Source organism: Coregonus clupeaformis, chromosome 29, assembly GCF_020615455.1.
Source record: "Coregonus clupeaformis isolate EN_2021a chromosome 29, ASM2061545v1, whole genome shotgun sequence".
Taxonomy (NCBI): Eukaryota; Metazoa; Chordata; class Actinopteri; order Salmoniformes; family Salmonidae; genus Coregonus; species Coregonus clupeaformis.
The window spans coordinates 54,376,718-54,402,081 of NC_059220.1; the positions used below are offsets into that span (position 1 = coordinate 54,376,718).

A 25,364-nucleotide genomic window follows, 5' to 3' on the forward strand; every position below is an offset into this window, starting at 1 on the left:
CTGCCTGTAATACCGTATACCCCAGTATGATACAGGAATGGTATTTAGATATGAAAATCTGGATACCTCCCAACTCTACCCAGTAACACACACACACACACACACACTATGCATTAATGTATATTTTCATGGTATGTGAATATCAAGATAACACGGTTCAGTGGAGCAGAACTAAGGCTTTGTAGTTTACCTGCCTAGATGAAACCCACACAGTGAACCACGGGTGCTTTTGCTGTGCTCCTGTCCAGGGAGATGAGGGATGTGAAATATAAGTCTTTACATTGTAGTGTCTGAGTTCCCCAATAACACCCCCTGGTGTTGGCTACAAAGACTGTAGGGACTTTCTCTGGCCTCAGCCATCGCCATAAAGCATCATGATGTTACTGGAATAAAGATCAGTAGTCTCACTGTGGTTCACCTTTACCTCTTGGCCCCCTGCCTCTTCATACTGATACACACAGAATTTCATCTTTGGATGGTGTTGATGTACTGGTACAGTATTGGTATTGTACTGTACTGGTATGGCATTATACTGTTTTGTAGAAAAAGGGGAAGGGGAGAGGAGTCTATCTAAAGCTATTGCATTAGGGTTTAATATTGCAGGAGAATTGAGGTCTGGTGATGTGCCATTGTTATAGTGTTTTTAGCTTGTAAGGCAGGGGTGTCAAACTCATTTTGCCCAGCGGGCCGCATTCGGTTTTCACGAGGTCCGACAGGCCACACTTAAAATGTGTTAGATTTCCTCGCTGTCAAAATTAGCAAAATATAGTCCTCTATCGATTGCTTTTGGAATTTTCAATGCTCCCTGACTGTCTAGCTTTCGTTTTAATACCTATTAGCAAGCTGGACAGAGTGAAGAGACTACATTTAGGTCCATTATCATTTCTACACAGTTTCGATTTGGTTTTAGTCTCGTCAATTTAGTTTGAGATCGTTTTTCTCCGCAAAAAAACAAAAAACCCTGTGTTGTTATTGTTTAGTGAGAAGGTAGGTGGTCTGTCTGTACAGTAGGTCTGAATGAGGGCTCAGTGTGTTGTGGTTGTGTGTTGCTGGTGTTTATGAATGAGCGCTCAGATCTCAATCAGGGCTCTGGCCTGTAGTTCAGCAGCGTGCTGTGGGGGATTGACAGGACTATTAGCCCTCTCTGCCCTGGGCCTCACCCTGTCTGTCTTTTAGCAGACAAGGCAGTCATGGCTCTCATTCTGCTACACCGGCTTAGCTAGCTATAAACACTGCATAGTGTGTAGAGGCTGTGTGTGTGTAAGAGATGGCTGCATGATGTCTGGATGTGTAATTACAGGTGTGTGCACGCAGGGTAAAGGTAAAGACTGATTTTCCCACCCCACTGCTGCTCTCAGAAGTTGATTGGCTGAATAGGCACGGGCGGCTGTGGACTCAGGTGTTGCTAATCTGACTGGAGTTGGCTACGCTGAAGCTCAGTGGGGAGATTTGCAATGTTACAGAGCTATTACATGTAAGAGCTACACAGCTTTGGGGGAAAAGCTGCCTTGTAAATAAAGTTGGTTTAAACAGGTCTTGCCAAGCAGCAGGGAGTAGGCCCATGCGGTAAATGCCGCTAGTGAAGGTTCATTTAAGCCATTCACCTCAGTTTCACAATGCACAGTGAGACAAGGGTGCAGTGTGCATGCAGCCATGTGTACACAGCTTTAACAGAGCATACAAGCTGTTGTTTTACAGGGGCATTCTTTTCCAGCTCCTCCTCCAACGGTCCTAGTGACAGTGATAAATCTGTTGTTTGTGTGTGTATGTGTGTGGGTGTGTGTGTGTGCATGCATGTGTGCATGTGCGTGATTAGTAGGTGAGAAGGGAGAGCGGTGTGTGTGTGTAAATAGTACCCTGGGCAGTACTTTGCTCAGCTCTTCCTTGTTTACCTCCAGCGGGGTGTCTGTCAGCGGGGTGTCTGCCCTACCGGCACCTCCATCCATTCACCCTGATGGATGTTTGGCCTGCCCTCTCCTGAGAATAGGTGACCTTGAATAGGTGCTATCTATGAACCCCAGTCCCCTCAGGCTTCTCATAGGCTCTGGAACTGACAGGTGATTAACGTTGGTCGGAGGGACTCTAAATCCTCCTCTGCAACCCCCAATCCCCCCCCCAATCCCCCCCCCAGTCTGTTCCCCAGTCAGTGTCCCTCCCCTCCCTCCCTCCATTCCTCCCCCCCATGGACAGATCTCTAGGCGGACAGTAGTGTTTTCCACAATGTTTGACGATAACGTAAAACGTTGAGCAGCGGAGCTTTGCCTTGCCAGGTTTGAGCTTTTAGGCCCCCTACTTCTATCATGTTTGGGAGGAACAGCCAGAGGTGAATATGTAAAAGTGTTTCCCCTGCGTGGCTGACTTAGCTTCTCTAATAGTTTCCCATCTCTGAATAAGCAGGGCCAGGAAATGCTATTGTTATTATTATGATTTAAAGTAGGACTCATTTTCCAATTAGCCTACTCCACTTTTCTCTGCGCCCCTTGTTCATGTGCTCTCGGGGATGCATTGTTCTAGCTCTGCTCTGCTCAGCTCGCCTTCTTTTCCTCCCCTCTCTCTCCAGAGTGCCCTGTGACGCTGATCTGAGGTGATGTGTGTGTCTGTATTTGTTTGTGTGTTTTTGTGTGTGTGTTCGTGCGTGCATGCGTGTGACTGACCCAGCCCCTCTGGCTTTTTCTGGAGCTAGCAGGACCTGAGCAGTGTCTGAGCTGTAAGTCTCTCTGGCCTGGAGTGAGAGAGGAGAGCAGAGAGCAGGCAGGCTGAGGGAGAGGAGGGGGATATAACCAAATCAAGTGACCCCTGTACACCACTGGTCCAGTCTTTTAAACTGCCCGGTAACCCCAAATCTGCCTATGCATACAGATGTAATGCTTAATTTTAGTGTCATAAAGATACTAAAATACATTTACATCTCAACCATCAGAAATAGTTATTACTATGTGCATACACAAGGGAAGTGACTAGATATGTATTTTGTGTGTATTTTTTGTAATACTACAACACTGTTACACCCTGCTCTCTGCATCCATTGCTGAGTTGTGTGTTTCATCTCCCTCTCTCTCTCCATCCCCCTCCTACCCTCTCTCCCTCCGCCCCAGAGCGATGCCTGTGCTCACTGGCCTACACACAATACCCCATGTCAAAGTGGAATTATGTTTTTTGAAATGTTTACAAATGAATTCAAAATGAAAAGCTGAAATGGCTTGAGTCAATAAGTATTCAACCCCTTCGTTATGGCAAGCCTAAATACGTTCAGGAGTAAAAATGTGCTTAACAAGTCACATGATAAGTTGCATGGTCTCTGTGTGCAATAATAGTGGTTAACATGATTTTATAATGACTACCTCATTTCTGTACCCCAAACATACAATTATCTGTAAGGTTCCTCAGTCAAGCAGTACATTTCAAACACATATTCAACCACAAAGACCAGGGAGGTTTTCCAATGCCTTGCAAAGAAGGGCACCTATTGGTAGATGGGTAAGAATAAAAAAAGCAGAAAATGAATATCCCTTTGAGCATGGTAAAGTTATTAATTACACTTTGGATGATGTATCAATACACCCAGTCACTACAAAGATACAGGCGCCCTTCCTAACTCAGTTGCCGGAGAGGAAGGAAACCGCTCAGGGATTTTACCATGAGGCCAATGGTGACTTTAAAACAGTTACAGAGTATAATGGCTGTGATAGGAGAAAACTGAGGATGGATCAATAACATTGTAGTTGCTCCACAATACTAACCTAATTGACAGAGTGAAAAGAAGGAAGTCTGTACAGAAAACAGATATTCTAAAACATGCATCCTGTTTGCAACAAGGCACTAAAGTAATACTGCAAAATATTTGGCAAAGCAAATAACTTTTTGTCCTGAATACAAAGTGTTATGTTTGGGGGAAATCCAATCCAACACATTACTGAGTACCACTCTACATATTTCAAGCATAGTGGTGGCTGCATCATGTTATGGGTATGCTTGTAATCATTAAATACTGGGGAGTTTTTCAGGATAAAAAATAAACGGAATGGAGCAAAGCACAGGTAAATTCCTAGAGGAAAACCTGGTTCAGTCTGCTTTCCACCAGACCCTGAATTCACCTTTCAGCAGGACAATAACAATCTACACTGGAGTCGCGTACCAAGAAGAGAGTGAATGTTCCTGAGTGCCCGAGTTACAGTTTTGACTTAAATCTACTTGAAAATCTATGGCAAGACCTGAAAATGGTTGTCAACCAATTTGACAGAGCTTGAAGAATTTAGAAAATAATAATGGGCAAATATTGCACAATCCAGGTGTGGAAAGCTCTTAAACTTACCCAGAAAGACTCACAACTTTAATCACTGCCAAAGGTGCTTCTACAAAGTATTGACTCAGGGGTGTGAATGCTTATGTAAATTAGATAATTCTGTATTTCATTTTCAATAAATTTGCAAACATTTCTAAAAACATGTTTTCACTATGGGTTATTGTGTGTAGATGGGTGAGAAAAACTATTGATTTAATCTGTTATGAATTCAGGCTGTAACACAACAAAATGTGGAATAAGTCAAGGGGTATGAATACTTTTTGAAGGCACTGTAGGTGTTTTCGGGCATATGCCCCGACGGCAATATGATTAGTGGAGCTAGCTGTGTATTTGTAGGTGTGATGAGGCAGTTCTGTTGGGTCCAGTGAGACAGCCCATACTGTGTGCTGTGTAGGGAGGATGAGGAATGAGCAGTGGGTTAGAGGACAGAACCCATGTATAATCATAGCGGCGTGTTGTGAGTGACCTGTGCTGATGGATCGCCACAGAAGAATGCGAACCGCCACATCGAGTGTCTTATCAGCAGAACTGGACAAGACCGGTCGGTCTCAAAGGCTCCTTCAGGGCTGGTAGCCATAGAAACCTCTCTCTGACCCTGAGGCCTGTGTCAGCATAAGCAGCAGTGTGTGTGTGTGTGTGTGTGTGTGTGTGTGTGGAAGAAGAAGCGGAATGCACGTTTGTGTTGTGCACTCATGCTTGATAAAGGAGGTTTATTGGGTGTGTTAATAAGCAGAAACAATTGGGGGAATATGGGGTATGCAATCGGCAGCCTGGCATAGATCTGGTTTACACTTGGTTGGAGACAATTACACAGCGCGGTAATGTAATAGTATGGTGTTGAGAGGCTATGGTTCTCCGCTGGTCCGGTTAAGTGTTAATGCCCTTCCACAAGAGATGATTCTTCCTACCTCATCTCCTTCACCCCCCCTTCCCCTCCGGTCCCCTACCTCTCCCCCTTCTCGCTCCCCTCCCTCCCCCTTCTCGCTCCCTTCCCTCCCCCTTCTCGCTCCCCTCACTCTCCACCCTCCAGTCCCCTGGTGACATTTCTGACACAAAGGTTGTGTACAGGGTGACACATGATGATGAATAATGTCTGTCCAGGGCCTGTAATGACATCAGCAGGGCTGTGGGGCTTTGCAGGGGGAGTCAGTTACCTGCATGGGTCATTTGATAGGCTGATATAGGCTGTGATCTCTTTGTGGTGCCTGTCCCCAGGAGTGACATGGGAGATGGGCTGGCTGTGTGTGGGGGCGTAATGATGCCCAGGTGGATCACTGACTGGTATTGTTCCTCAGACAGTTCAAACACTCCTTTGTGCTGTTTGGTTAAAGCATGAACACCTGAAACATTACCAGATATCTGACATTACCCGAAATCTGGCTGCTCATTTAGTTTGTACACACTTACAGTTGATGTCGGAAGTTTACATAGACTTAGGTTGGAGTCATTAAAACTCGTTTTTCAACCATTCCACACATTTCTCGTTAACAAACTATAGTTTTGGCAAGTCGGTTAGGACATCTACTTTGTGCATGACACAAGTAATTTTTCCAACAATTGTTTACAGACAGAGTATTTAACTTATAATTCACTGTATCACAATTCCAGTGGGTCAGAAGTTTACATACACTAAGTTGACTGTGCCTTTATACAGCTTGGAAAATTCCAGAAAATGATGTCATGGCTTTAGAAGCTTCTGATAGGCTAATTGACATAATTTGAGTCAATTGGAGGTGTACCTGTGGATGTATTTCAAGGCCTACCTTCAAACTCAGTGCCTCTTTGCTTGACGTCATGGGAAAATCAAAAGAAATCAAAACATTTTTTGTAGACCTCCACAAGTCTGGTTCATCCTTGGGAGCAATTTCCAAACGCCTGAAGGTACCACGTTCATCTGTACAAACAATAGTACGCAAGTATAAACACCATGGGACCACGCAGCCGTCGTACCGCTCAGGAAGGAGATGCGTTCTGTCTCCTAGAGATGAACGTACTTTGGTGCAACTCAATCCCAGAACAACAGCAAAGGACCTTGTGAAGTTGCTGGAGGAAACAGGTACAAAAGTATCTATATTCACAGTAAAACAAGTCCTATATTGACATAACCTGAAACGCCGCTCAGTAAGGAAGAAGCCTCTGCTCCAAAACCGCCATAAAAAAGACAGACTACGGTTTGCAACTGCACATGCGGACAAAGATCGTACTTTTTGGAGAAATGTCCTCTGGTCTGATGAAACAAAAATTGAACTATTTGGCCATAATGACCATCGTTATGTTTGGAGGAAAAAGGGGGACGCTTGCAAGCCGAAGAACACCATCCCAACTGTGAAGCACGGGGGTGGCAGCATCATGCTGTGGGGGTGCTTTGCTGCAGGAGGGACTGGTGCACTTCACAAAATAGATGGCATCATGAGGAAGGAAAATTATGTGGATATATTGAAGCAACATCTCAAGACATCAGTCAGGAAGTTAAAGCTTGGTTGCAAATGGGTCTTCCAAATGGACAATGACCCCAAGCATACTTCCAAAGTTGTGGTAATATGGCTTAAGGACAACAAAGTCAAGGTATTGGAGTGGCCATCACAAAGCCCTGACCTCAATCCTATAGAACATTTGCGGGCAGAACTGAAAAAGTGTGTGTGAGCAAGGAGGCCTACAAACCTGACTCAGTTCCACCAGCTCTGTTAGGAGGAATGGGCCAAAACTTGGAAGCTTGTGGAAGGCTACCTGAAACGTTTGACCCAAGTTAAACAATTTAAAGGCAATGCTACCAAATACTAATTGAATGTATGTAAACTTCTGACCCACTGGGAATGTGATGAAAGAAATAAAAGCTGAAATATATAATTCTTTCTACTATTATTCTGACATTTCACATTCTTAAAATAAAGTGGTGATCCTAACTGACCTAAGACATAATTTTTACTAGGATTAAATGTCAGGAATTGTGAAAAACTGAGTTTAAATGTATTTGGCTAAGGTGTATGTAAACTTCCGACTTCAACTGTAAATACATTCTCACCTGTCTAGTTCACTATGTTACTTTAGCCAAATCTTTCTGACCATGACACTAACACTTTCTGGCAGTTGTTCTGTAAACCTGGAAAAGGTCTATATTTAAGTTGTGTCTGTGTTGGTTCAAAGGGCCTCACTGCTTTGAAGTAATTAAAGAGAAAGAGAGAAAACAGATCAGAGGTGGCTAGGACAGCTGTGTCAACTACAGGTTGTTTCATCAGCCCCTTATCTCCCAGCGCTCTACCTCTACCTCTCTCAGCAAGTGAGTAACCAGGGACCTCACCTCCCCCACAGGCACAGGAAGACCTCCAAGACTGGTTGGGAGAGGTTAAGAAGACATTTTACATTTTAGTCATTTAGCAGACGCTGTTATCCAGAGCGATTTACAGGAGCAATTAGGGTTAAGTGCCCTCACTCACTCACACTCACACACTCATACATACACACACACACACACACACACACAGAATTAGCATTAAATGAAGATGGGCATGTTGTTGTTGAGCGGCTGCTCTCCTTATTATTAATGTGTCATCTCATCACTTCCCTCCTCCCCAGGTGTTCTTTAAAATGTTTGACTGCCTACAGGGGACATCAGCGGAGGTAGGTACAGTACTGCATGGTGTGGACAGTACTGACTACAGATGGCTTTATCAATCCACAATCAGCATGGCTCCACTGAGCCTTGAACCTGGTATAGAAAAGGGCTTGGACCAGGTATAATTAAGCAATAAGGCACGAGGGGGTGTGGTATATTGGACAATATACCACGGCTAAGGGCTGTTCTTAAGCACGACGCAATGCGGAGTGCCTGGATACAGCCCTTAGCCATGGTATATTGGCCATATACCACAAACCCCCGAGGTGCCTTATTGCTATTATAAACTGGTTACCAACGTAATTAGAGCAGTAAAAATAAATGTTTTGTCATACCCGTGGTATACGGTCTGATTTACCACGGCTGTCAGCCAATCAGCATTCAGGGCTCGAACAACCCAGTTTATAACACATGACTAACCAGAGAGAGGATTATTTTGAGCGTGGTGCTGTTTGGTTAATCGGTTTGATTGATGTTTTATCTAAGCATCCATCGTGTGTGCACTGTGCATATATGAGGGTTCTCTGCTGTTTGTGAACGCATGTGTGTTTACAGTGATTAGTAAGTTTGCCACTTCCTTCAGACATCCACTGACCTGGTGCCTCTCCTTTAGCTGAAACTGTGTGGAGCGGTGCTGCTATTCCTCTCTGTGTTTCTTCCCTTCTGCTCTCCTCTCCAACCCTCTTATCGCTCCCTCTATCTTTTACTTAATCTCCCCTACTCTCTATTCATCACTTGCCTATCTCCTCCCTTCCCCCTCTCCTCTCTCTTCTCTCTCTGAGCCATGCTGGGTTGTGTGGCAGTGCTGCGCGCCCCGTCAGCTCTCTAATGGCAGCTCCTACTGTGCAGGGCTCTATCTCAGCCATGGCCTCTAAATGAAGCTCCAATTGCCAGCTCATCAGCCAGGGCGTTCTTCATTCCTTAAGCAGATCTGATCCAGAGCCGATAAAGCACTGCTAATGTCTTCTCACGCTGTCTCCAAGCGGCTGTGCAAATCACAATGGGATGGGATTATAACACCATTAAGAGAGGGAGGGTACAACACAACAGTGACACTGCACAGGTGTGGCTTTATGTTCTGCTATCTATCAGCCTGCAAAAAAATAATAATAATGTGAATGTCCCTCAGGCCTTGTCTCTGCCATTATCTCTCTTCTCATACTCACTGAACTCAATGGTGATGAGCTGTAGTATCATCTTCTCTACTGTTTAGCAGAGGCTTTCACAGGTGTTTTATAGCAATGTCTCTGGCTGCGTTGGTTGTGACTCCACCACACAGAGATAATGATGTGCTCCTGTGGTGGTTGTAGGCAATGCTGCTGCTGCCTTGGCTCTGAGGTACAGGGCTTGACTGTTGAAGCACCTCCTGCTGACTAAAAGCAAAGCCTGCAAATTGTCCAAGGAATTCCAGTGCCACCCTATGTTTTTGCCTCTTGGAAGTGGAAAACAACCTAGCAATCCTATTTGCCATTTCTTATATACTACATTTACATTTTAGTAATTTAGCAGACGCTCTTATCCAGAGCGACTTACAGAAGCAATCAGGATTAAGTGCCTTGCTCAAGGGCACATCAACCAATTTTTCACCTTGTCGGGTCGGGGATTCAAACCAGTGACCTTTCGGTAACTGGCCCAATGCTCGGCTACCTGCCACCGCTATGTATGATGGCATTCCTATTCCAGGGGGTGAGAAACAATAAGATGGATATGCATGGTGTTTTTGTCTACAGGGTGACATCAAGGCATGGAAAAATAGTTGGTTCCAGTGAAGTGGTGTCGTTGGCAGTATGGCCACTACAGTATGCCTACTGTATGTGTTCACCAGCAGTGTGAATAGTGTGTCTGGTTCCTTACAATTCATCATTAGGAGGTCTAAGGGCCCTCTCGCCTCCATGCTCTCCAAGGCGCTAATGGTTTATTAGCCCGGCCTGTCTTTCAGTTTGACTGGCACAAGCGCCTATTCACTTAATCCCAGGAAGGCAGGCTGAGTGTGTGAGTGAGTGTGTGGAGCAAGGAGCTGGTGTTTAAGTGTCTCGGTGGTGTTAGCGACACGACAGTCATCCGAGAGCTGTGCTGATACTGATCTGCTCATTAGACACCATTATTCCCCATGCAGCTCTGACACACACCGCCTCCTCCTCTGTCACACAGCTCAGTGGAACGCACCAATCACAACGCCAGATCTGACTGATTGACCCCTGACCTCTACCGTGTGGTGATGTCATAGACAGAGAGGGATGGTCAGTGGGGTAGGTCGTCAGATAATTTGTCACCATAATGTCACGCCCTGGCTCTGGGGACTCTTGTATGTTGAGCCAGGGTGTTAGTTTCTTTGTGTAGTGTCTATGTTTCGTTTTCTATGTTCTGTTCTAGGTTATGTGTTTCTATGTTGGCCGGGGTGGTTCTCAATCAGAGGCAACGTGAATCAGCTGTTGCTTGTTGTCTCTGATTGGGAACCATACTTAGGCAGCCTGTTGTGCACTTGTGTTTTGTGGGATCTTGTTCCGTGTAGGTTTGTGTTATTGACCGAGGACTTCACGTATCGTTTTGTTGTTTTGTGTTGTAATTTAAAGTACCTATTAAAGTATGTACTCATATCACGCTGCGCCTTGGTCCGCTCATTATGACGATCGTGACACATAATTTGTTAAAACAGTGGTGCGTAGGACGGGACCCTCCGTCCCTCCACCTCTTGTTTCTCAATCACACACATTCCAGGGCCTGATGAATGGGTCTGCTAAATGAAATAAATGTAAATGTAAATATTTCACTGGGCTGTAGTGGAGCCATCGACCCCAGAGGCCGTGGGCCTCACAGGGGTAATGGATGTCCCTCTGGGGGATAGCCATGAGGTGAACACACCTGACCTTTACACCGCTTTGCCCCTGTAGAATAAACACTGACTGGACAGAGACATGGAGAACACAAGTCACTTCTCTCACTTCACCAGATCACTAACATATCTGAGAGAGGCCAATAGTGGCTTGGAATATCAAAGACTGTTTGATACCATGTACTCATTTGGTCGAAGGCTCTCTAATTACATACACTGAGTAAACCCAACCCTTTTACCCTCAGAACAGCCTCAATTCGTCAGGGCATGGACTATACAAGGTGTCGAAAGAGTTCCACAGGGATACTGGCCCATATTGACTTGAATGCTTCCCACAGTTGTGTCAAGTTGGCTGAATGTCCTTTGGGTGGTGGACCATTCTTGATACACACAGGAAACAGTTGAGCGTGAAAAACCCAGCAGTGTTGCAGTTCTTGACACAAACCGGTGCGCCTGGCACCTACTACCATACCCTGTTCAAAGGCAATTTAATGTTTTGTCTTGCCCATTCACCATCTGAATGGCACACATACACAATCCATGTCTCAATTGTCTCAAGGCTTAAAAATCCTTCTTTAACCTGTCTTCTCCCCTTCATCTACACTGATTGAAGTGGATTTAACAAGTGACATCAATAAGACATCATAGTTTTCACCTGGATTCACCTGGTCAGTCTATGTCATGGAAAGAGCATGTGTTCTTAATGTTTTGTATACTCAGTGTAGATCTCTGTGGTTACTCTGCAAGGACATTGGGACATGATTATGGTATGCTTGTCTTATGTTTGCAGTATAAACAAATGCAAACGTTATGATGGCAACTGATTCCATGGTACCTTGATTTCTGCCATCTCCTAGGGGGCAGTAGTGCTCTCTTAACCCCAGAGCCATGTACAGTATAGTACTTATATATGTCTCTATAAACGGCTCTACTCAGCCCTGCTATGTGTTGACTAGTTAGTTAACAGCTCTGACCTGTATGTTATTCTCCTCCAATTAATCGTTTTTTGGCTGGTAATTTTTTAAATAATGGTTCCAAGAGTGGAGAGCTCTTTTGAATTGTGCGGGAGCAAGACAGCTGATTGGAATGCGGTGCATAGCTAGAGAACTCATTATAGCTCTGTGAACCCTAACCCACACTGTTCATGTATTCCTCATTAGCTGTCAACTGCTGTCATGGTTTCACCAAGGCTAGGAACATTCGTGTGGCACTGGACATGGGTTAGGTGTTGAAATGAATACATATTTTTAATTCAAACTTTAACGTTTGAACAAGTGTATTTATATTCCATATTTCTCTCTAGAGGCTTGCCTGGTCCATGATACCCAACCACAAGGGAAGCTGAGGCTATATGGCAGTAATATTACAGTAGCCTAGTTGACAGTTACAAATGGCTGAGCAGACTAATCACATTAAATTAGGCGGTAGTCACACTTTAGTGAGAATTGTAATGAGATTACATTAGATGGCAGTTACTGATGGCCTGTCATGGCTGGCTCCGGTGCTCTCACCTCAACCCCTCTCTGGGGCTGCCTGTTATTCCCTCTATACAGGGCTACAGGCTGGATCCAGTTCACACCCAAAACTACAGAGCTGAGCCAGGAATAGAAACCCACCTCAGTCAGATGGAGAGTGAAAGACATCTTCAGAGAAACAGCTCTGCCTATGAACGGAGGGATTATTACAATTATGTGGAGGAACATAGCTGAAATCCTTCACATCCTTCCATTACATTTTAGTCATTTAGCAGACGCTCTTATCCAGAGCGACTTACAGTTAGTGAGTGCCTACATTTTCATACTGGCCCCCGTGGGAATCCAACCCACAACCCTGGCGTTGCAAACGCCATGCTCTACCAACTGAGCTACACAGGACCTGTTATCAGGAATGTCCATGAAGGCATCTGCTCCAAATAATGGTTTAGTTGTATTGTTGAAGCTATAGATTAGGAACATTGAAACATTTGCTCATAGTGATAAACATCAATATTCTGGATATATTTAAAGTATATTGTAATTGTGTAATGCCTATTTTGACGTGTTTAGTGACCACCTAGTTGCATTGTTTTTTAGTGACTCAGTCCTGCCACTGTGTCCATAGGAAAAGGTCCCCTTCCTGGAAATGATGGTTGGAAAGCCCAACGTTATGGTAGAGTTAAAGTTAGAGCCACATTCCTACATTCCAACCAGGGGGAAAGGAACACTGTTTTGGGGCTTTTCAGTGTGTGTTTTATGTCTATGTAAGTAATTATAACTGTGTGTTTCTGTATGTCTTGTGTATGTCTTGTGAGAGAGAAAGAGTGTGTGTTTGCGTGTGTGTGTATACCGTATGTGTGTGTGTGTGTGTGACAGAGTGTGGGTGTGTGATGATGGAATGAGAGAACAGCATTCAGTGGAAGTGCTGCTGGCCGAACCAACGGCAGTCGCAACGACATCCAACCATAATAGAGATTAAAATGAAAACGCAAATCAGGAGAATCTAATTAAGTTGGCTGTGGAAGGATTGTGTTTATATTTAGGGGGGGCGTTTGGGGGCCTATTGGAACTCCTCTGCATGCAGAACGTCTCAGTGAGGAAGACAGTCCTCCCTAAACACAGAGTTCCTCGTTTAGCCTGGAAATACAATCAGCCTCCCATTCTCCACACACAGAGATAATGCCATTTTACTTCCTGCCACATTAATGCTAATCTTTTTTTTATTGCAGCGAAACAGAGCGAGGGAAATTAGCCCTGTGCTGCAGAGCGCTTATACTGAGGAACAAGCAGCTTTGTGGAGCAAGCTTTGATTTAAAAAAATACTCACTTTGTGGTTTTTAATAATCTCAGAGTATTAACAAGCTTTGCTGATAAGAAAACAAATACAAATGAAATATAAAATCAGAGAATAAACAAATGCAATTATCTATGGAAATTAATGTTGAAGCTGTTCAGATCAATCCTATTACTCCGGGGGAGGGGGATTTGTAAACACTTACGGTGATTATTGTTCTTGTATCATTGTAGGGTTATGGTTTGTTTTTTCATGTGTATCCCAGATAGCCGAGTCTTATCCTCCATCAGATGAATGGTGGGGGGGAGACGTAAACCCTCCCTCAGGGACTGGGGCAAACTGCCAGTCTGGAACAAAGATCCAAAATGTCAGATCACACTGTCAGAATCTTTGATGCAGCATCCTGTAAGAGGACACAACTTTGTCCTGTGTGTGTGTGTGTGTGTCTTTGTGCCTGCGTGTGTCACTGTCCATCCAACGTGTGCGTGCAAGCTTGGTTGTGTTTTGTTGTGGATGAGTGTATTACTGTGTTGTTGGAGGATTTTCTCCCTCTTCCATCATAAGCCTTTGAAAAGCCTTATGTGATAGACTGAACAGCATTACTGACAAAGTCACAACAAAAAAATCAGTCTTACATTTTTCCCCTTCAAAGCTGCATGAATATTCCTTTTGACCAGGGGGGCGGATGTCGTACACAAGCATGTGCATTGTTTCACTCTCAGCCACTATGAATTATGTCACAGTTGTGCGGCACGGGCCCATTACCCACAGGACACCCTTTGTTATTATGCATAGTTTGGATATGAGTGTGTGGATGATACAACTGATTGGAATCGAAATAAGTGACTTTCAATTATAACGGCTCGCCAGCCAGAGGCTTACAGCAGTGGTGCTGTTAATCAGTCCAAATGACAGCTTGAGGTTTAGTCAAACCATAATAATGATTAAATATCTATTTAAATTATGGAATACTAAACCCCATATTGTCACGGCTTTAGACTGAAATTCACCAAATCTCACTGTAGAATGGGCTCATTAAATGCTAAACATCACACACATGATTGAAGAAGTAATTTGCAAGGGGTTAATTAAGTAATTAGTGATCAGCATGATTCTCCATTGTGAGCTGGTTTTGGGGAGATAGTGGAGGGAGAGCTGGAGAGACAGTGTTCCTGCCCAGCAACAGCCCCAGTGGAAGGACCTCTGGGCTCCCATCAAGAGAGACAGAAACAACCTCAATTCACTAGGAAACAGGATTTCCATATTCACATTTGGTGACCTACATCTCTTGTCCTCCTCGATAATAAGTCTGTTCTGTCTGAGAAGGGCATACAGTAATTTCAGCCATTTGCACAATGTCTGTGTGACATAGGTTACGTGCTGGCCGGAGCAGGGGGCCATGGGGGCTGTGGCGGGTGAGCCTGGGCCAGGAGAGGCGCTCAGTGTGTAGGTGTGAGGAATGCATGGGCAGCTGGACAGCCCTGGTCCAGACAACACCAGCACAATGGACCCAGTGTTCTGCTGCACAGCACCGACAGAACCCACAGACCCCAAATGCAAGCCACGCAGACCCACTTGGACTGAGTCTTAGGGCACACAGATAGAACTCACCACAGAGCAGTGACATGTATGTGTCTGAATTATGTGCTGAGGGTGCAGCTGTCTGCGCCTGTGGTTATTCCTGGTAGTTGACTGTTGTATCTTCCTGTCTGTGATATTCAGCCACCACAGCAGTAGTCTCTGGACAGGTCTATCTGTGTAGAATCATAGAAAGTCTGTTGTATCGTCGTGCAGGATGTTGACAGGTAGTTAAGCCTGTTACCCTGGGCTCAGGCCTTCTCTCCTGGGCCAGGGGATTGATTAGTGGGCCCTGGTGGGGGGTGGCTCATTAGCTGAGTAGTAAGAGGGGGACAGGGGGGGGGGGGGGGGGTAATTGAAATGGTGTCTGACTCTGATGTGATTGTCTAATCTCTGTGTCTGGACTAGCTCTCTGTTTAATTGACAGCTGTGATCTTACCCAGGCTCTGACGAGAGAGACTGGGACTGTTGCATAGGTCCCATGAGACCATGTAAAACTGTGAACGGCAGACATGTGTGTGTGTGTGCTTGCGTATGTGTGTACTTCAGTGAAACAGCTCAATCACCATGGAGACCTCTGGCTTTTGAAAGGCAGGCTCTATATCAAGATTAGAATGCACATTTCTCAGATCACATTAAATCGGGGGGAATGTTTTTGATGTGACACCAGCCTACTCTTCATGCCCCCTAATGCTGTTTTGCGCCCTCGTCTCAGTGTGTGTTCTGAGGCTTGACAGCAGTGCCTGCTACCTCAGTGAGTTGACCTTTACCCCTGAGCATTGGCCCATGGGAGGATGTCAGCACAGTGTGAGAATAGCCCTGCTAGACTGTCACCTCACCTCTGTCTCCCACAGTCCTGCCAGCCTGCTTCTGCAGCATTAGCCAAATAAGGACATTTCTGGTGCTTTCTGTGGTGTTTTTCTTCTCCATGGTCTATGATTGTAGGAGGTGTTGTTGCCCTCTCTGCATTACACCACTTTGACTGTCTATGTAGGCTATGTTGTGGTCTACCCACAGCCCTCATGCTGTAAGTCCCATATGACCTGGATAATGTGGCCCCTCCCTCCTTCAAACCACACAGACCCCACCTTTCTGATAACACACTCTCACCTTCACATACCTCACTCATACCTATACTCTCTTCCACTTACCTTTCTTACTCATAACATACACACACTCTCCACATTTGAATAAGTGTATGCAACATGTAGGTGAGTCATGTTTGAGAGTTTGACATATCAGCATGGAGACTAAATGGTTCCATTGGAAGCCATTTGTGTTGATTTAGTTCTGGAATATTGATTAAGGAGTAGGGTCTGCATTTGACCTCATGACCTCCTAACCTGCTCAATCTGAGTTAGATGGATGACTAAGTGTTGGATGTCATCCCTCATTGTTTGTTTGCCCTGAGCCGTGAACTCTACCTTAGATACGGCCTTAACGCTTTCTTCAACAACCTCCAGATTAGTCTCAGTACTTTAATAGCATTTTAACAGTATTGTGAGATTTGCATTGTGAAACTAGTTATGTTATACCGTTATACAGTTATTGTGTTACACTCTGATTTACCAAGTTGATTTCTCAAAGGACAACCGTTGTGCTGTGTTTGTTGAGTTAGGGTCTGTGTGGCCGACACTGAGATATTGGTTCCACCCAGTTGATTTTAGTTTCTTCTTATTCCCAGCAAATTAAATGTAACCTGGGGGGACAATTAGAACTGGCGTACTGGGAATGGATTTGAATGTGTGTGCTGCACATTATACACTCTGCCCGCAAATGTGTTTAGACATACATTATTAGATTGATTAACATTTAAGACCAGAGTGTATAATGTGCTCATGTATCTGAGCAACAATGTGAGACCGATGAGATGAATAAGAAATAAGAATAGTTTTAGGGAGGAGGGAAATGCCAGTGGGCAGAAAATACAAATAGAGATGAATTGATGAGAAAGGTGGCTGGGGGTGGCTGGGGGAGGTATGTGTGTTCTGCTGGGGTTAGAACATTTAGAAAACTGAGTGTCTGTGTCCCTCCAAGGTCTGAACACACGCACTAAACATTCCACACAGCCAGGGGGAGAGAGAAGGCAAGATTCATTAACATAAGAAGAGGTCCTTGACCAATCACAGACCAGGAGTGGGAATGTCGGGATGTGCAGGAACTGGGGGGTGTCAGGTTACTGCGCATTCTTCCCTCCCTCCCCTGGCCAGAGAGAGGGAGAGAGGAAGTCGGAGAAAGAGCGAATGACAGTCTCATTCTTGCCCTCTGAGATCACAGTGCCGGAGAATGTGTTAGAATCTGACCAAGTCTTTCTGCCTGGGAGAGAGACAACAGGGAACTTTAACTGGTGGCTAGACACAGGGGCTGTTTCCAGTGCTAAATCTCTGCCCTGTTACTCCGGTGTGGAGTCTGTCGGACGGACTCACACAAGAGGGCTGAAAATGAACTATCTGGTGAGTGGGTAATGTGAATGTTTGTGGGTTTGCTGTTTTCATTGCTGTGTGAACGCTTTGGTCAGGACATGCTAAATGCCCCAGCTGGGAAAGAGTAGAGAGGTGGAAGAAAAGAGAGGGAGGGTAGGACATTGAGGGAAGAAAAGGAAAAGAATGGGGAGAACTTCAGTAAAAAAATAAAAGTGTATTCATACCTTTTGTTGGTACTCAGCAGGAGTTACTTTGTGTGCTGCGCTATGAGTACATGTCAAGGTATGTGTATTGGGTTGTGTGTTTTAGACAGATGTGAAGTTACAATACTACACCTACAATGGGAAATGTCTAATAAGGAGAAAATTAAAGTAAACTCCCTAGTCTTTTTTATACTAGTTCTTGAAAAAAGCTTAGTGTTCTGTCCTGTATGTTTTGTAAAGGCCCCTCTCCTCTGAAAGGGGAGAGTTGGAGGGCTTAAGACACTGTTAGAAGAAAGGGCTTTGGAACAGCCAGACAGGAGAGAGAGCAATGGAGATCCGCTGCTCAGCTGACTCAGGAGAAAGTTGAAAGATTAAGATTTTGAGGAGAGAAAAGAGTGGAGTGTCCTGCCTCTGCTGGAGTCTTGGCAGTACCAGCCGTTCCTTGCTATTGTTTGAAAGTGTTGGCATTCTGTCAGCTTGTAGTGCTGTAATTACACAGGGGTTTGGTATTTGGTTGACAGGACCCATACTGTATTTCTGTCTGAGAGGCTTATGCTCTTTAGCAGCACTGGGGCCAACCCCCTGGAGAGGCCTGGTGTAGTCCCACTCTTTGTCCCCTGGCCTGGGCACACACACATTAGAAAGCATGTAATTACACAATGAACAAACACCACTGACATTACTATATATGTATTTAGATGAGGGTAGCTTTTCCTATAGCTATCTTTAATTAACTGTATTTGATTGGGTGACTGTAATGAGGATATGTAGATGGAAGGTTTAGCCTACATTTTTCTGAGAGATGTTTATTTCAAATCAAATTGTACTCCAAGGCCTTGGTAACCATGCCTTTTGAGAATGAGAACTTGACAATGAAGTGAATACCTTGTAACGTGCTAGCTATCTGCTTGCTGTTTCAGAATGAGGGATTAACAAGACCAGGAAGTGATGCTAGTGTATAAATATATTAAGTAGATTCCCACCATGCAGTATTAGTGACTGAGCGAGAGAGTGGGGGAGTTTGGGGTGGTCAAATGAGCTGAGTAACCCTCGCCCATGTCCCCCAGGCCTGACTCACCTCTGACTGACTCACAGCCCCCTGCCTGGGCTCTGGGTGCTAGGATGGAATTCCCCCATGTCACCCCCTAGGAGGTCTGGCAGTGAAACTCCTCACCCAGTCAGTTCCATCGTTTCCCTCGGAGGGATTACAGGTGTCACACAGTCACTGAGCGTAGTAATAACAGGCACCAGGCTGTGACAGCCCAGGAGTAGTGGGAAGGAAGGTTGATTCAGGTAGGGTCAGTCCACACAGGTGAAACTGTCAGCTCGGACATGCATGCACAACCAACCGTGAGTCACAGGGTTTCAGATATAGGTTAAAAACTTAGTCAAGTAGAATACATACCGAACATATAAAGATGTGTTAGTGACTCAAATACATACAGTAAGTTATTCCTTGTCGTAAATGTGTCATCATGTACAGTCGTGGTCAAAAGTTTTGAGAATGACACAAGTATTGGTCTTCACAAAGTTTGCTGCTTCAGTGTTTTTAGATATTTTTGTCAGATGTTACTATGGTATACTGAAGTATAATTACAAGCATTCCATAAGTGTCAAAGGCTTTTATTAACAATAACATTAAGTCAATATTTGCAGTGTTGACCCTTTTTTTTCAAGACCTCTGCAATCCGCCCTGGCATGCTGTCAATTAACTTCTGGGCCACATCCTGACTGATGGCAGCCCATTCTTGTATAATCAATGCTTGGAGTTTGTCCGAATTTGTGGGTTTTTGTTTGTCCACCCGCCTCTTGAGGATTGACCACAAGTTCTCAATGGGATTAAGGTCTGGGGAGTTTCCTGGCCATGGACCCACAATTTCGATGTTTTGTTCCCAGAGCCAATTAGTTATAATTTTTGCCTTATGGCAAGGTGCTCCATCATGCTGGAAAAGGCATTGTTCGTCACCAAACTGTTCTTGGATGGTTGGGAGAAGTTGCTCTCAGAGGATGTGTTGGTACCATTCTTTATTCATGGCTGTGTTTTTAGGCAAAATTGTGAGTGAGCCCACTCCCTTGGCTGAGAAGCAACCCCACACATGAATGGTCTCAGGATGTTGGCATGACACAGGACTGATGGTAGCGCTCACCTTGCGCTCACCTTGTCTTCTCCGGACAAGCTTTTTTTCCGGATGCCTCAAGCAATCGGAAAGGGGATTCATCAGTGAAAATGACTTTACCCCAGTCCTCAGCAGTCCAATCCCTGTACGTTTTGCAGAATATCAGTCTGTCCCTGATGTTTTTCCTGGAGAGAAGTGGCTTCCTCTCTGCCCTTCTTGACACCAGGCCATCCTCCAAAAGTCTTCGCCTCACTGTGCGTGCAGAGGCACTCACACCTGCCTGCTGCCATTCCTGAGCAAGCTCTGCACTGGTGGTGCCCCGATCCCGCAGCTGAATCAACTTTAGGAGACGGTCCTGGCGCTTGATGGACTTTCTTGGGTGCCCTGAAGCCTTCTTCACAACAATTGAACCTCTCTCCTTGAAGTTCTTGATGATCCGATAAATGGTTGATTTAGGTGCAATTTTACTAGCAGCAATATCGTTGCCTGTGAAGCCCTTCTTGTGCAAACCAATGATGATGGCACGTGTTTCCTTGCAGGTAACCATGGTTAACAGAGGAAGAACAATGATTTCAAGCACCACCCTCCTTTTAAAACTTACAGTCTGTTATTCTAACTCAATCAGCATGACAGAGTGATCTCCAGCCTTGTCCTGGTCAACACTCTCACCTGTGTTAACGAGAGAATCACTGACATGATGTCAGCTGGTCCTTTTGTGGCAGGGCTGAAATGCAGTGGAAATGTTTTTTGGGGGATTAAGTTCATTTTCATGGCAAATCATGGCAAATCACTCTTCATAACATTCTGGAGTATATGCAAATTATCATCATAAAAACTGAGGCAGCAGACTTTGTGAAAATTAATATTTGTGTCATTCTCAAAACTTTTGACCATGACTATTAAACATGATAATTTCCTGGTGTTTCTCAAAGAGCTTTAAGTCTAAGCAATGATACAGAGAAAACTACAGGTTTGAAACAGACCTTGGTTTGTGGCTGGCAGTGCTGCCTCAGCTAGCGTTGACGGGATCTCTCTCTCCTCCCAGTTCAGCTGTAAACAACCGGGCCTGAGGGCACGTGTTTTCTACTGTAATCAAACCGTGCGCTCCCCAGGGCACCTGCTTTATGTGGGGGATAATTGGACTTTACTGGAGGAATAGAGGCAGAGACGGAGGGAGTTTAGATAAGAAATCCGTTGCAGAGCAGAACACCCAGCTAGGCCTACACCAGGCAAAATGGATTCTGCACAAAGCGCTGGATTTCAGCTCTGTCTGGTATGGTTCCCATAGCGCTGGGCTTTCTTCTCACATAGCCAATCACAAAGGTTGGTTTGATGCCCTTGGGGCAGTTAGACGAACCAGGGAATGGTGTTGTCAAAGCTAACAAAACTGAACACATATCCACTGATCTTTTATCTAAACAGATTGACTGAGGTAGGTCTGTGAGGCACATGCAGATGGTCTAAAAACCTGTGGAGCTGTGCCACTTCTGCTTGACTGAGCTTTCAAAGTCCATCCTGAGTTATAGTACAGTAGGCCTATCCACATCTTTTCTGTGTATTTTGGTTCCCCTGAAATGTATCAGAGTGCTCCCTGAATTCTTGCATGGCCTTGTCTCTCACACCAAACCACTGGAATGTTTGGCTGAGGTCACAATGATGTTTCATGTTCTGGAAAATTATTTTATCTCCACTGTATCCCCACTCAAGGCTGTAATTTTAGGATGTATTGTTGGGCATTGAGAGAATTCTATGCAAGTTTTTACCATTGTGACTGCCTGGGCTTATGGATGAGAGGAGAAAGTGTTTCTGGTATGTAGATAGGAGAAATCAGAACTGTGATGAACTGGGTGTCCTTGTCCTTCCTCTCTCTGTGTGATTACAACAGAGTGGAACTGCTGTCTGCTTTGTGTGGAGTGCCACTACACTCTCACCAGTTAGCCTGTCACTCAGTTTTGTGCAATGGGCAGAGCTCCAGCACTATGTTGTAGCCTGTAGCTACAAGAATCAAATATGTTTTCTTACCGCTGTTGAAACTTGACTTGACAGGGAGGAGAGGTTGAAGTTCTTTGTGTGTTATTTTTTTCCACCTTGAGATTATTCATAAGAGTGGCAGCCACTTTAGTATGCTTTAGTGTTAATGTGTATTTGTGTGAAAACATTTGTTTGACTTGGCCTGTATATTGTAGGTTGACTGATAAGATTTGAAAGTATAGTATGTTGATTGCCTCTTTATGAATGAGTCCTTAGAGCTAGTATTCATTTCTAGATAGGTAATCTGTGTGTGTGTTTTGTAAAGCGTGTTGTAGAAGGGGTGTTGTGGCACCTTTGGAATGTGAGGTAACTGGAGAGGTGCATGTGGAGTTTGTGGAATGTTCAGGTAAGTGGGCCGCTGAGAGCTGGAGCAAGTAGGAGACAGGCCTGGGCTCGCCCAGAGAATACCAAGGACATGGATCCTAAGGTGTTACACACCAATACATACACATTTACTGAAATAGCAACACTTCATTCTCCAAAATAGACATGAAAAAAAGTAATTTACTGATCAGGCCTATTTTCTACGAGGAGAGAGTTGTGCAAACATGTTTGTTGTGAGCCCTATTCAATGAGATCTGTGACCTCAGCGAATGTCATGTTAATTATGCTATTTTCTGTTATAGGTTATTCGTGTTAAGTCTTGTCATTCAGGATTCTGTTCCGTAGATTTTGGCATTAGCCTGCGGCTAGCCCCTCTGTGACTACTGTATCTTATTATTCACATTATTTGCCTACAAATCATCCCATATGGGCCTCTCGCTGGCCTTTTTATGAGGTAGCCCCTAAATGTTGCTCTCTACCTTGTGGGAAAACCATTTAATGGGCGATTCCATGCCAGCGGGAGTGTAAAATATTTTGGGTATCAGATTGTTCGGGCAATTATCACATAGAAACTTCATTGGGAAGAAGGATGTTTGAAATGCTTTTTGCATTTGTTTAACAAACGAGTTTTGCAAAAATCACGATGAAAGTGGCCATCTTAGGCCCTTTTTAGACCTATACATGACTCCAGTAAGATCCTGTGATCTGTGAACCATACGTGTGTCACGTTCGTTGAATGACGGGTCAGACCAAGGCGCAGCATGATATGCGTACATGTTTATTTTAACTATTAAACACACGACAAAACAACAAAGGAAACGAAACGTGAAGTCCAAGGTAGAACACACAACATCATACCTTACAAGGTGCAAGATCCCACAACTAGACAGTGCCAATAGGCTGCCTAAGTATGGTCCCCAATCAGAGACAACGAGCTACAGCTGCCTCTGATTGGGAACCACACCGGCCAACATAGATCTACACATAATAGATTGACAACATAGAAAAGCACAACAAGGAATATACACACCCTGACTCAACATATAAGCGTCCACTGAGTCAGGGCGTGACAGTACCCCCCCCCCCAAAGGTGCGGACTCCGACCGCACAACATAAACATAACAGGCTCGGGGCGTGACGACCTCTCACTCTCCGCCTCCCTGTTGCGCCCCTGGTCTGGTCTGGAACTCGGCGCGCTGCTTCCCCTCTCCTTCCTCCCACGATACGCCAGGCCCTGTCTGGACCCTGGTGTGGGAGACCCCGAACCTGGAGAGGGGCTGACGTCATGGTCTGGACTGGAGCCGCTGACCGGAGCTGGACTAGGCACTGGTGGAGCGGACTACTCTGGCTCCGGAGTGGAGCCGCTGACCGGAGCTGGATCAGGCACCGGTGGAGCGGACTGCTCTGGCTCCGGAGTGGAGCCGCTGACCGAAGCTGGATCAGGCACCGGTGGAGCGGACTGCTCTGGCTCCGGAGTGGAGCCGCTGACCGTAGCTGGATCAGGCACCGGTGGAGCGGACTGCTCTGGCTCCGGAGTGGAACAGCTGACCGGCACTGGATCAGGCACCGGTGGAGCGGACTGCTCTGGCTCCGGAGTGGAGCAGCTGACATGTGCCGGACCAGGCACCGGTGGAACGGGCACGGGCCGTGCCGGACTGGACAAACGCACCACTGGTCTGGTGCGAGGAGCAGGCATGGGCTGGACCGGACTAGGAACACGCACCACTGGCTTGGTGCGAGGAGCAGGAACAGGCCGGGCCAGGCTGGCGACGCGCACCACTGGCTTGGTGGGAGGAGCAGGAACAGGCCGGGCCGGGCTGGCGACACGCACCATTGGCTTGGTGCGAGGAGCAGGAACAGGCCGGGCCGGGCTGGCGACGCGCACCACTGGCTTGGTGCGAGGAGCAGGAACAGGCCGTGCCGGGCTGGCGACGCGCACCACTGGCTTGGTGCGAGGAGCAGGAACAGGCCGGGCCGGGCTGGCGACGCGCACCACTGGCATGGAGCAGGAACAGGCCGGGCCGGGCTGGCGACGCGCACCACTGGCTTGGTGCGAGGAGCAGGAACAGGCCGGACCGGGCTGGCGACACGCACCACTGGCTTGGTGCGGGGAGCAGGAACGGGCCGGACCGGACTGGCGACACGCACCACTTGCTTAGTGCGAGGAGCAGGACTGGTTTCCTTTATTAACCCCCGCTCCTTCTGCTGCCTAACCAGCTCCTCTCGCCGTGCCTCTACTCTTTCCTTCTCCCTTTTAGCCTCCTGTAGCGCCTCCCACTGACCGAATAACTCCTGTTCCCTCTGAACCAATAGCCCCCGTAACATGGTGGCCTCATTTTACATTTACATTTTAGTCATTTAGCAGACGCTCTTATCCAGAGTGACTTACAGTTAGTGAGTGCATACATTATTTTTCATACTGGCCCCCCGTGGGAATCGAACCCACAACCCTGGCGTTGCAAACGCCATGCTCTACCAACTGAGCTACATCCCTGCCGGCCATTCCCTCCCCTACCCTGGACGACGCTGGGCTAATTGTGCGCCGCCCCATGTGTCTCCCGGTCGCGGCCAGCAACGACAGAGCCTGGATACGAACCAGGATCTCTAGTGGCACAGCTAGCACTGCGATGCAGTGCCTTAGACCACTGTGCCACTCGGGAGGCCTCCTCTCCTAACCTGCAGATCCGCCCCCCAATTTTTTTTTATTGGGGTTGCCTCTCGGGTCTCCGTTTCACCTCTCCTGCCTGGGCTTCCTCCATCGCCCAGGGTCCGCTATCGGCTAATCTCACCTCCTTCTCCCTCGTCCCTTTCAGGGTGTCTGCTGCTCCTGGGCATGCTGCTTGGTCCGTGTTTGGTGGGATCTTCTGTCACGTTCGTTGAATGACGGGTCAGACCAAGGCGCAGCATGATATGCGTACATGTTTATTTTAATTATTAAACACACGACAAAACAACAAAGGAAACGAAACGTGAAGTCCAAGGTAGAACACACAACATACCTCATAAGGAACAAGATCCCACAACTAGACAGTGCCAATAGGCTGCCTAAGTATGGTCCCCAATCAGAGACAACGAGCTACAGCTGCCTCTGATTGGGAACCACACCGACAACATAGAAAAGCACAACAAGGAATATACACACCCTGACTCAACATATAAGCGTCCCCTGA

General features: G+C 46.0%; 1 protein-coding gene across 3 annotated transcripts in view; it reads left to right on the top strand.

Annotated features, from left to right (window-relative positions):
- LOC121576652 (breast cancer anti-estrogen resistance protein 1-like) overlaps positions 1-25,364 on the top strand; it is a 117,305-nt gene that overhangs the window by 34,989 nt on the left and 56,952 nt on the right. For 2 of the 3 annotated variants that reach the window (XM_045209234.1, XM_041889972.1), the window contains exon 1: positions 17,324-17,549. The exons of the other annotated variant lie outside the window; for it this stretch is intronic. In XM_045209234.1, the coding sequence (XP_045065169.1) occupies positions 17,340-17,549 (210 nt within the window). In that variant the 5' untranslated portion in view covers positions 17,324-17,339. Of the gene's footprint in view, positions 1-17,323; positions 17,550-25,364 lie in introns of those variants that run through there. 3 annotated transcript variants of the gene reach the window in all.